Source organism: Elephantulus edwardii, unplaced genomic scaffold (genome assembly GCF_000299155.1).
Source record: "Elephantulus edwardii isolate Elephantulus edwardi_28Jun2011 unplaced genomic scaffold, EleEdw1.0 scaffold00006, whole genome shotgun sequence".
Lineage (NCBI taxonomy): Eukaryota > Metazoa > Chordata > Mammalia > Macroscelidea > Macroscelididae > Elephantulus > Elephantulus edwardii.
In genome coordinates this window covers 35,666,552-35,677,471 of record NW_006399756.1, presented here as the reverse complement: position 1 = coordinate 35,677,471, position 10,920 = coordinate 35,666,552, and the positions used below count along the sequence as shown (strand labels likewise).

At 41.2% G+C, this 10,920-nt stretch overlaps 1 protein-coding gene across 1 annotated transcript in view; it reads right to left on the bottom strand.

The window, feature by feature from the left end:
* LOC102856776 (tectonic-3-like) overlaps positions 1-10,920 on the bottom strand; it is a 42,943-nt gene that overhangs the window by 25,887 nt on the left and 6,136 nt on the right. Inside the window, exons 2-10 of the mRNA XM_006880210.1 lie at positions 10,532-10,907; positions 10,260-10,383; positions 9,913-10,031; positions 6,708-6,835; positions 5,517-5,625; positions 5,314-5,429; positions 4,652-4,687; positions 2,759-2,884; positions 1,709-1,816 (exon numbers count right to left, since the gene is read on the bottom strand). Coding sequence (XP_006880272.1) covers positions 1,709-1,816; positions 2,759-2,884; positions 4,652-4,687; positions 5,314-5,429; positions 5,517-5,625; positions 6,708-6,835; positions 9,913-10,031; positions 10,260-10,383; positions 10,532-10,907 — 1,242 coding nt within the window. The remainder of the gene's footprint in view (positions 1-1,708; positions 1,817-2,758; positions 2,885-4,651; positions 4,688-5,313; positions 5,430-5,516; positions 5,626-6,707; positions 6,836-9,912; positions 10,032-10,259; positions 10,384-10,531; positions 10,908-10,920) is intronic.

Genomic DNA, 10,920 nt, shown 5'->3' with positions numbered 1-10,920 from the left:
TATGCAAAGGTATTTGACTATGTGGATCACAATAAGGAGATTATAGCAAAAAAAAAAAAGTTGGCAGGACTGTAAAGTTTATGCTCCCATTCTCTTAACACTATTTATAATCATATTAATATCACAGTACCCTCAAGTCACATCATTTGCTTCCCTGCCCCCATCCCTGGAATTGGGGGAAAAAATAGGAGAAAATGATTATTCATCTAAAAAGGCTTAGATACATGTAAGCATGGACAGATCTTACAATACTCAGTCACAATCTTTACTCTGATATGAAACTAGGGATTCACAGTAGTAATAGAAACTGTCTAACTTCAGGGAGATAATGCCAGGATCAACACAAAGTCAATTTTGATGAGGTAGAGGCCAAATATATCTCAAATTTCTACATTCCCCAAGATGCTGTACTACACCATCTCTTGACATTGGCCACTGTGCCTCCCCTTAGCACTACTCTTCCCTCTGAACTTTGGATCTGCCAATTCACTGCAACATCTCAGTGCTTACAAACTGTGTTGTTGTTGTCAAGTGGACAACTCTGCCACTGAGTACAACTCATAACGATCCTATGAACAACAGATCTTAACTTTGTCTTATCTGTGCCATCCTCATAATTTCTGACATACCTGAGCCCACTGCTGCACTCACTGGGCCAATCCATCTGGTTGAAGGTTAAATGGTGTATTAGGGAACAGGGTGCATTTTGGGAGCAGGATTAAAAGGCTACAAGAATATAAGAAAGCATATAGGCAAAGCTGCCCTCCTTCAGTTCTCTTGGCTTCCCGAGCCCCCAATGACTGGCCTCCACTTCTTGCCATCTGTCACCACGGGCTTTCTGACTTGGCCTCTTCCAGGCTTCTCACCATCTTTAGTGTTAATAGGCCTAGGTCATGTTATAGCTCTTTTAGGTGCTTCCTCTGTCTCTCTGCTTTCTTTTTGTTTCTACCTGCTGATTTCCTTCCTGTCTTTAAAACCTCTGTGGGGTTGGCTGCTTATATACACAGCTCCTTGTCAATTTTAAGACATGACACTTCCACAGGGTCCTGAACTGACCAATCCCCTCTCAGTAAACCACAGACAGGTTATTTGCATAGTTGGCTTCAACACATCTCATTTATATAATGTATTTCCCAATCCTTACAAGGCACATACTAATCACAATGCAGGCCGTGGCCCAAGACCAGACAAAAAGTACTAAACCAAGTTATTTAATAGCTTGCACAGGCAATGTTAATCAACTTGGCAAAATTAGTAGACTCTCTAAAACAAAATAATTTTCAGGGTTTAGGGGCAAAAAATCCCTTTAATTGTTTTTCCAAAGAACCAAAGCAAAAAACCACACAAAGGAACTGAAAGGTAAGTGAGATACCTATCTTTACTTACTCAAACATAAGCTCTAAAGCTGTTGATCAGCATTTCAAAACATAGTATTTAAGGGAGCTCTGGTGGCCTAGTGGCAAGAAGCCGCATTGCAATCCTGAAGGTGCATGGTTCGAATCTACCAGATTGCTACTTTGGAGAAGGATGAGCAGTCTGATCCAAATAGATGGCACAAAACAAGAAGAAAAAAGCCAAAACAAAACAAACTATAATATATAAAAACATATTGAATACCTTAAAAATTAGAAACCTTGGGAACTGGACAAATCAAATGATCTGTAGCTGCAGTTTTTCTCATTCGTATGCAAAAGACCAAAAAGGATACAGAATGACTTATACCATCAGTTAGAGCCAAGAGAGGCTTTCCAACAATATAGCCAGGATTCCCACTTCTAGTACCTGGAAGGGAAGCAGCTGTGCTTTGTTCAAAAGCCTGCAGAAAGAGCAAAGAAAATTCAATTATGAAAAAAAGTATGCAGTTCCATCTCCCACTGCATAGCATTTATACTTTCTTTCTTTCTTTCTTGGAGCATTTATACTTTCTTAAGGCAATTCAACAAGTTAGCCACACTGAACAATCTGGCTTCTTTCCAAACTGTAGCAATTGTTGTTGCTGTTGTTTTTCTACTCACTAAATTCTGAGTGACTTTGATAATGAAATTTACTGTATTTTATTTCTACCAAGGATCCCTTCATCCTGTTAAAAATCACTATTGTTTAGGGATACATTTAACCTGGCTGAAAATAGAGGCATGTAAATGTAATTGCGTTGTGGGTGTGCTCTAAAACATTACATGTATTCATAGTTTTTGGTGTTAGGTGCCGTCAAGTTGGAAATGAACAACAGATCTAAACTCAATATTCATGTAGTTGTCTCAAAAATCAACTCTGAGACTCTTAGGAACTTGAGCACCAGAAAGTAGAGTTGAAAAGAAATTGTACTTTGTTGGGTCTGAAAAAATGGGAAAGAAAGTGAAAGAAGCCAAAGGGGATGGTCAAGAGAAAGAATTTAGAGAACGTGAGAAGTGAGTAAAACACTGACTATACAGAAGTATGAGGAAAACTAGTTACAGAATTCCTGTAGGATATTGGCTTAGTTTATGATTCAAAATTATTACTTCAAAAGGAGCTTTGAGTCGAAATTAAAGTCTTACCTTGCTCAGGGCTATAAAATCAGAGAAAATATTAATGAACAAATATTGCAGAATCTCTACCGCATACAGCTTGAAAATGGAGTATTAAATGGTAAGGCTTTAACCAACAGACTGGAGTAGGTCTTCATATTCTTATTTGTTTTTCTTATTTTATTTTCTTTGCTTCAGTAGCAGGGGACCTATTTTCTTGTCCTAATCCTCTACAAAAGAAGTGCCCTAACCTTGAAGCGAATGATGAAGTGCTGTTGTAAGGAAACATCTGGTTCAACAGGCAGGTTGGTTAGTTCAAAACTGGCAGAGACTCTCTGGATTCCAAAAGTTCCATTGGTCTCTATCTCATATATCACCTAAAAGGCAAAAGAAGAATACATTAATAAAACATATTTAGGAGACAGATTGTGTGTGTATACTGATGTTATGTGCCATCGAATCAGAACCAATTCATAGCTGACCCTCCAGTGGGTTTCCAGAAGCTGTAAGTCCTGTATTTCTCTGATGGAGTAGGTGGTGGATTTGACCCACATGCCTTTGGGTTGGTATCACAGCTCTTTATTAGTACCAAATAAATATCCATCTTTCTTCTAAGGACCAGCTGGTGAATTCAAACTGGCTCCCTTTGAGTTGGGACCATAACTTCTTTTTTTTTAAATATTTTATTTTATTTTGTGCCTGTACCATCAAATCAGATCTGGCTGGTACAGGAGGAGATTGTTCCCCCTTCTCCAGCAGAGCATCTGGGGAATTCGAACTGCACAGCTCTGGGATTGCAGTGTGGGACCATAACTTCTTACCCAGGCCACCAGAGCTCTCCTCATTGTGTATAAGACAGAAGATTTTGTCTTTAAGAATTTTTATTATAAATCTGAGGGCGACTAAAAAAAATCTTTAAAAAGCCAAATACAAATACCATGAAAGGATAAAGATCATATAGCATTTGGTCATGAGAAAAAATTTTGCTTAGAGCTCTTTGAAAGGGTTTAGAGAAGAGGAGAATTATTGTTAAGACAAGCAAAGCAAGTTGAATGTAGGTAGAAGGAGACAAAGAAGTGGACATAGTATGGAAATCTGTTTTAACTGGCTCTTGCTAAAGGCTGAGTAAAGATAGTTAGGAACAGGAATCACAAGCAATTGAAGAGAAGCTTCAATTTCTGAAGTATAAATTTTAAAATACTTAGAATACATTTAAATTCTCCAGTCTGTACGGATTAAAAGGAGTCTTTTCAGCTCATACTGTGCCAACCAGGGAAAAGGAACAGTCAGTAAGAACCAGTCAGAGACCAAGGCCAGCATCGGTACCTGGGACACAACATTCTGGCAAGTGTTTCCAGCCAACAAAGGAGAAGCAGCCTCTGAGACTAGTGTTACAGGCACCTGGACAGAGCAAGGGAAAGATACAAATCAACCAAAGTTAAAAGGAGCATTTTACCTTCCAACTATGTATCATGCTGAATGAGCTTTTTTTTTTATCCCTTTCTTGATGTTCCCAGTTCCATTCTTCCACTGTCTGCCCACAACTTTGATTCAAAAGCCATTCTATATCAACACTTCTAAAGATGCATTCCTCACAGCAATTCCCATTACTATCAGGTGTAAAATAATGATCTCATGGTTAAAGAAATTTTAAAAAAGACTGCATTCTACAACCCCCTATTAGATGTTAACAAGGCTGTCTAGCATTTTAGAGTCTAGAGCAGAAATCAGCTGCTGTTGATTCTGACTCACAGTAACCCCATGTGTGTCAACTAAGAATTGTGCTTCATAGGTTTCAATGACAGATTTTTTTAAAGTAGCCTTCTAATCTTTCTTCTGAAATTCTTCTGTGGACTTGAACCTCCAAATTTTGTTAGGCAACAGCCAACTATTGTTAACCAGCTGTATTATCCAGGGACTCCACATATAAAGTCCACCATAAATAAAGTGTTTAACTTCATTAAATCTAGGGTTTTCCAGCTTATTGAGCATGAATTCCGTTTCATATGAAACTTGCTGGTTGTATAAAACACACTTAAGGAAACATTGGTCTAAACTGATACCGTTACAATCTAGACTGAAATCCCTGAGATGCAAAGGGGAGAAATATTGTCTTTACATTTTCTTAATTAAGAACAGCATACCTCCATGTTCTGTAGGTCAGTCACACTTCTTGGAACCTAGAATAAAAATCACAAATGTGCATATATGTTATATAAACCAATCAGGACCTTGTGGTTTCCTATTACTACCAATAAGCTTTCAGTTGAGGGAAAGGAGAACCAACATATTAGTATAATTTACTTCTTCATTTCTGCTTGACTTGTTCTTACTACAGTGCCAGACAGTGGAGCTGGAAGGGAGATTAAGGAACTGAGAAACCTGCTTGCTTACTTACTGAACAGTAAAAGCAGTAAGTTTTAGTACAAGTCAATCCCACTAACCAGGAGTAGTGATTCATTCTCCTGGATGGTGGTGGTGTTTACCGTAAAGCAGGAACCAACCCATACTTGACCCTGCATTGGGTTTTCAGAGGCAGTTAATCGAATGGGAGGAGACTGCCCATCCTTCTGCAGAGCAGTTGGTGGATTTGAACTGTGTGCCTTCAGGATTGATGCACAGCTTTTTATCACTAGGCCACCAGAGTTCCAGTCTCCTAGTTATAGATTCCCTCATTCTTTATCTTTCTCCAGACAGTATGGTTTCCAGTGCTCTTTCTGCAACTAATCAACAGTGGAAAGTATGATGCTGATTTCAAATCCACATTGGTGACAGAGTGAGGAAAGAGAGGATAGAGGATACCTACCCTCAAGACTGTGAAGTTATAGTAAGAAGCAGCATCCAGGGCTGGATCCACGCTACAGCTACTTGTCAGGTTCTTAAAGAAACGAGTGCATGTTGTACTTTTACTTTCTAGAAAACCTTAAAACACAAAGAATTAAGGGAATGATGAGTAAGAAAGCCTATTTTGAATTAATAAAAAGGCTGATACTTCTGCCCTGAACTTACTTGCAGGATTTCTCTCAGCACAGAGTCCTCCAGCTCCCACTTCTGCAGGCTGTCTCAGTAGGCTGACTACGGACCACTTGGGGAAGTAAGTCATAATTGGGTCCCCAGCCTGAATACAGTGTAAGAGAAATTTATTTAGTGAGACTGGCCTGAATCACACCAGAAAAGGATGAAACAAGTGTTAACTCTGTTAATAGCCTGTGAATGTGGACAACAAACCAAAAGCAAACTCACTACTGTTGAGTCAATCCCAACCCATAGGGACCTTCTGTCAGGTTTCAGACATAGTAATTGATCATTTTTCTTCTGAGCTATCGATCTTTTGGGTATTGTCATGTCAGAGTCCTGAAATTGGCTTACTGAGCCATTGCATTAGTTGCCCTTGGGGTTATGGTCTCTGCTTTTCAGACACCCGGTCTTACAAGTCATCAATAGCTGTGGGACCAATACAAGAGCACTTTCCACATTGTGAGACATGATAGTGGTGCAGAAAGGGTGAAGAGACTGGTGCTGTTGTGAAGTAACTGTGGCAAGATGTTACCAGAGGAACCCTGGAGATGGATCCACTGTTAAAGGTTTTGTTTGCAGGATGATTGAATGAAAAGCAGACTTATAACTGCTCTGACATAAAGTCTATTGGACAACCGAGGAAACAAGAGGCTTATTTGTGCTGCTGAACGGAACTTAGGACTTTCACTTGTTGACTGAGAAGCTTTCTGAACTAAGCGAGAAATTGTGACTTGTTAATCTGGTTTGGGACTGCCAGACTAAACCTGGACTTTCATTGTGTGATAATCTTTGCCTCCCTCACTCTCCAACCTATCTCCCTAATAAACCCTGCAACTATGAGTAAAGTCTGTGAGTCAGTTTGGAATGAACATTGAACCCAGTGATTTGTAGAAACAGGTACAAGGGCATGTGGAGTGGCATTATCTGACCATGTAGTTATTTGTACGGTACTATGTATATTATTGATGGGGCAACCTCCCTTTTGCGAAGCAAGTAGAAGTCAGATTTGATCTGCTTATAGGTATGCACTATACCATCAGGACATACCACGTGCGGACAATACCTCTCTTTAAAAGAGCTGACAGTGCTTTAACTAGTTGCCGAAAGGTACTTCAAAGATAAATGGTAACTGTCTTCTATGAAGGGAAAAACCAAACAACACATTCCCTTCTGAAGGCTTACCTTGTAAAAAGGTTGTGGTGATTGGGTTTGAAATGTTGAAGTGAATGACTTGCCTCCAAACTCTGTAGCCAGGGCCTGAAAGTTGGTTGTATTAACTTCTTGGAGATTCTGGAAGTAGTTTGATCTTGCTAAATTTGTTTGTTTTTTAAAAGGAAAAGGGTTCAGAGAAAAGAGAAATCATTATCTAAAAATGTGGAATGCCAAACTAATCAAAAAAGATATTTTTTAATGATGCATAATCTATATTTTGGAAGCAGGAGTGGCATCCTCTTCCTAAACAACATGCTTCTGGAAACTCTATGAACTTTGATAAATGAGTAGTTATATAGAAGGGCTTCAGGCCTTTTGTTCATAGGGTCGCTATGAGTCATGCTCGACTCCACAACAATCAACAACAACAACAACAACAATCTATATATGGTTAAGTCTGCAAAGGCACTAATATTAATTATAAAAGTTTTACAAATTTATATATGTTTATATAAATCAACACTGTCTGCAGTAAACATAATATTGTCACTTCCTAATTTATTTGTAACGTGTTACTGAAATTACCATCTTAGTATTAAGATCGGAGATAAGAGCATGGTGGATGAATGCCAGTCCCAAATGTCTGAAGGCCAGGAATGTGTATGATTTGCAATTTGTGATGAAAATAGCCATGGCCAATGGATTGATTTTGACTCAACTGTGAGGTGCCATCAGGATGAAGATAGGAGGCCCAATAATATATTATTTGTTACATACAAGGTGAGCTTCTGGTATTACAAAATGATGCTGTTTTCAAAGGAATATGTTGGAGATAATCTTCTATCTGTTCTCCAAAATCTTCCTGTTTCCTTTAAGTCCAATTCAGTAATGGACTGAATTGTGCCTCCTAAAAACGTGTCCAAATCCTAACCCTCGATATTTGCTCTTTTAAGTGGGATGCATATACTACCCAGCCTTATTCTCCTCTTGGAACTTATCAAAAATGCAGAAATTCCTAGACCTGAGTCAGAATCTGTGTTTTAAGAAGACCTCAAGTGACTTACAAGCATATTAGAGCTTGAAAAGCATTGCTCTGGAACGACTAATGTTGGTGCTGGATCTGAAATATCCAGATTTTGAAGCTTCCAACCTTCCAAAGAAGCTAACAAAGATAACAACAAGATGGCAACATGCTAAGAAGGCAAATATTCATCTGGCTATTTTTCTATAAGCATAAAACAATCAGAGATGGGGGAAAGTAAAAAATGAAAACAGAAAGTTAACCTTTTACTTCACATTTCAGTGCAAGGGCACTGGCAGTGGTTTGGTGTGGTGGCTTGGTGTGCTGTCAAGTCAGAACCGACTTAGAGCTGACCCTCCACTGCCCGTAAATTCAGAGGCTGTGAACTGCACAAGAGATTGCTCGTCTTTCTCCCATGGAGCAGGTGGTGAATTCAAACTGCTTGCCTTTGAATTGGCAGCACAACTCCTTACCCACTAGGCCACCAGGCCATAAGGAATATAAACCATGGGAATAAATATTTTTGCCCCCAATTTTCACTATCATACAGAATATATTATACCTAAAAGAGCTTAAAAGTAGTTAGACCAAACTGCCATTGTGTTGATTCTGACTGAGTGACCCTGTATTGTTTTTAGGTGCCATCAAGTTGAGTATGACTCATAGCAATCCTTTGAACAACAGACCTGAACTCTGTCCTATTTTGTGCCATCCTCATCATCTCTGATACACTTGAGACCACTGCTGTAGTCACCATGTCAATCTATCTTACTGGGTTCTTCCTCTCTTTCACTGACCCTCAGACTCTCCAAGCATGATAACCCTTTCCAAAGAGCAACTTCTTCTAGCAACATGTGCGAAGTATGAGAGTTGGAGCTTCATCACCTTAGCCTCCAAGGAGCACTCTGCAGTTTTTCAAGACATATTTGTTCTTTTGACAGTCCATGGGATATTCAGTGCTCAAACACATCAATTCTTCTGTTATCCTCATTCATTGGCCAGCTATCAGATGCACAGTACATGACTGGTAAGACCATGGCCTGAATCAGGTACACCTTAGTCTTCAAACTGACATCATTGCTCTTTAGTATTTTGGAGTGGTTTCTGACAGCAGACTTGCCCAAAGCAGTATGTCTCCTCATCTCCTGACTGCTGATACTATGGGTTTTTACTGTAGATCCAAGCAAGATTAAATCATTGAAATCACAGTTTCAATCCTTTCTCCGTCTATCACAATGTCGCCTGTTGGTCCAGTGGTAAGGACCTTTGTTTTCTTGATGTTGCAATGTAATCCATGTTGAAGACTGTAGTCCATTTTTCTTTTTTTCTTACTCTCTCACAACTCCAGAGGTTGCAAGTCCAAATTCAGGTTGTTGGGTTCAGGGGAGTGCTTTCTCTCTGTGGGTCAGCTCTGGGGGAAGGTTCTCATCTCATCTCAACAAAGAGGTGGGAGCATCCCTTGGAGATCACTGTACATCTCAGCATCAGCTTCCCAAAGGTCTAGGAGCTCTCAGCACAGCAACTCTGGGGCTAAGACAAGCTCTGCTCCTGGCTTGAGATTCTTCCTTCTCTGCTCTCTTCTCTCTTGTAAAAAGGTAACACAGGCCATACTCCACAGAAAGCCACCTTATGAAGGCTATAGGCCTTGATCTTCTGCAGCAAAAATCCTATGGGGAAGCATATCTGTAGCAAAAACTCTTATGGGGAAATTCTATTGATGGTCACTCACTCTGACCTGAGTGACACTGTAGGATAGCAGAATTTACCCTGAGGATTTTTGAGGCTGTAATCTTTATGGAAATCCTGGCACCTTTTACCCTCATGGATCAGTTGGTAGAGTCAAACACATTTTTTAACAGTTGAGTTAATTTGGTCCAACTGTTTTTAGGTTAAAAAAACATAAGCATTTTGCTTAGGGTCACAGAACCAGGTGGCAGGGCCAGGAGTAGATTCCGGAGGTCCTGATTCTTGGGCAGGGATTTTTGCACCCTCATCATATCAGTCATCAATGGCAGGCAGCAACGTATCTACATTACTTAGAAGCCTAGGTGCTACAGTGGGTTGTGTTAACCAGAGGATTCGGAGTTCCAAGCTACATGGTGCTCATTGGAAGAAAGATGGGCAGTCTCCTCTTGAAAAGATTTACAGCCTCAGAAACCTGGATACTCAGAATCTACAAGACAGCTTTGTGGTTTTGGTTTTGTTTCTACTCACAGTTGTTCACACGAACACAAAATTGCTTAATTCCATTCGAACCCATGAAAACTCTTGTGGGAAATGGGGAATTACTCCGGAAGATAAGAGAGTTGTCCACACATACCCAGCTTGAAGATCTAGAAGGAAACAGGACAGAGAATCAGATACATCTGGAAGCAGAGGGTTAGGGTCCACAGAAGGGTGCCAGATGCCAAAGAGGACTCCCTGAGTAGCCACAGAGCAACACACAGGTCCTAGGAGTGGTTGCTAAGGGAGGTAGGAGGCATGAAAGCTAACTCTTGCTACTTGCAAATATTCCAGAACCCAATATATTTATAATAAAATGACTCGACACTGCAGCTCACCTTACACTCCCAGGAAGGCAGAAGGAGAAAACGGTGCTCGGATGGGGAAGATAGCAGTCCCTGTCGCAGCAACAATTTATGTCACAGGTGCCAGGAGTCAAGTCACACACACAGATGGGTAAGACTGGGAAAGTAAAACACAAAGCAGAGAGACTCAGATGAGGATCACCAAATAGCCTCTCCTCTGTTCCGACTGCCCCAGCATTCCCCGTTCAGTGTGACCTTAACTTTCTTCATGGAATTGTACGACTGAGAGGTCAGTTTCCCCTCACCTGGAAAGACGTCCATGGTCTTATTCCCAGGTGCCAATGAGGTCTGGGCAGTACGGACCACGGTGGAGGTCCCAGGCAAGGCCCGCGGGGTTTCAGTGCTTTCGCTGGAGGACTGGAAGGTCCCGCCCAGCGTACTTGGCCCCAGGTCCGAAGAGGTGGGCACCATCCTGGGCGGGGAGGAAGAGGATGGCACCGTCCCGGGAGGAGAGGAAGAGATGGACACCATCCCGGGCGGGGAGGAAGAGGATGGCACCGCTTCTGGGCGGGAGAAAGCGGTGGGCACCGTCCCCGGGTGGGAGGAAGCGGTGGGCACCGTCTCCGGCGGGGAGGAAGCGGTGGGCACCGTCCCCGGGCGGGAGGAAGCGGTGGGCACCGTCTCCGGCGGGGAG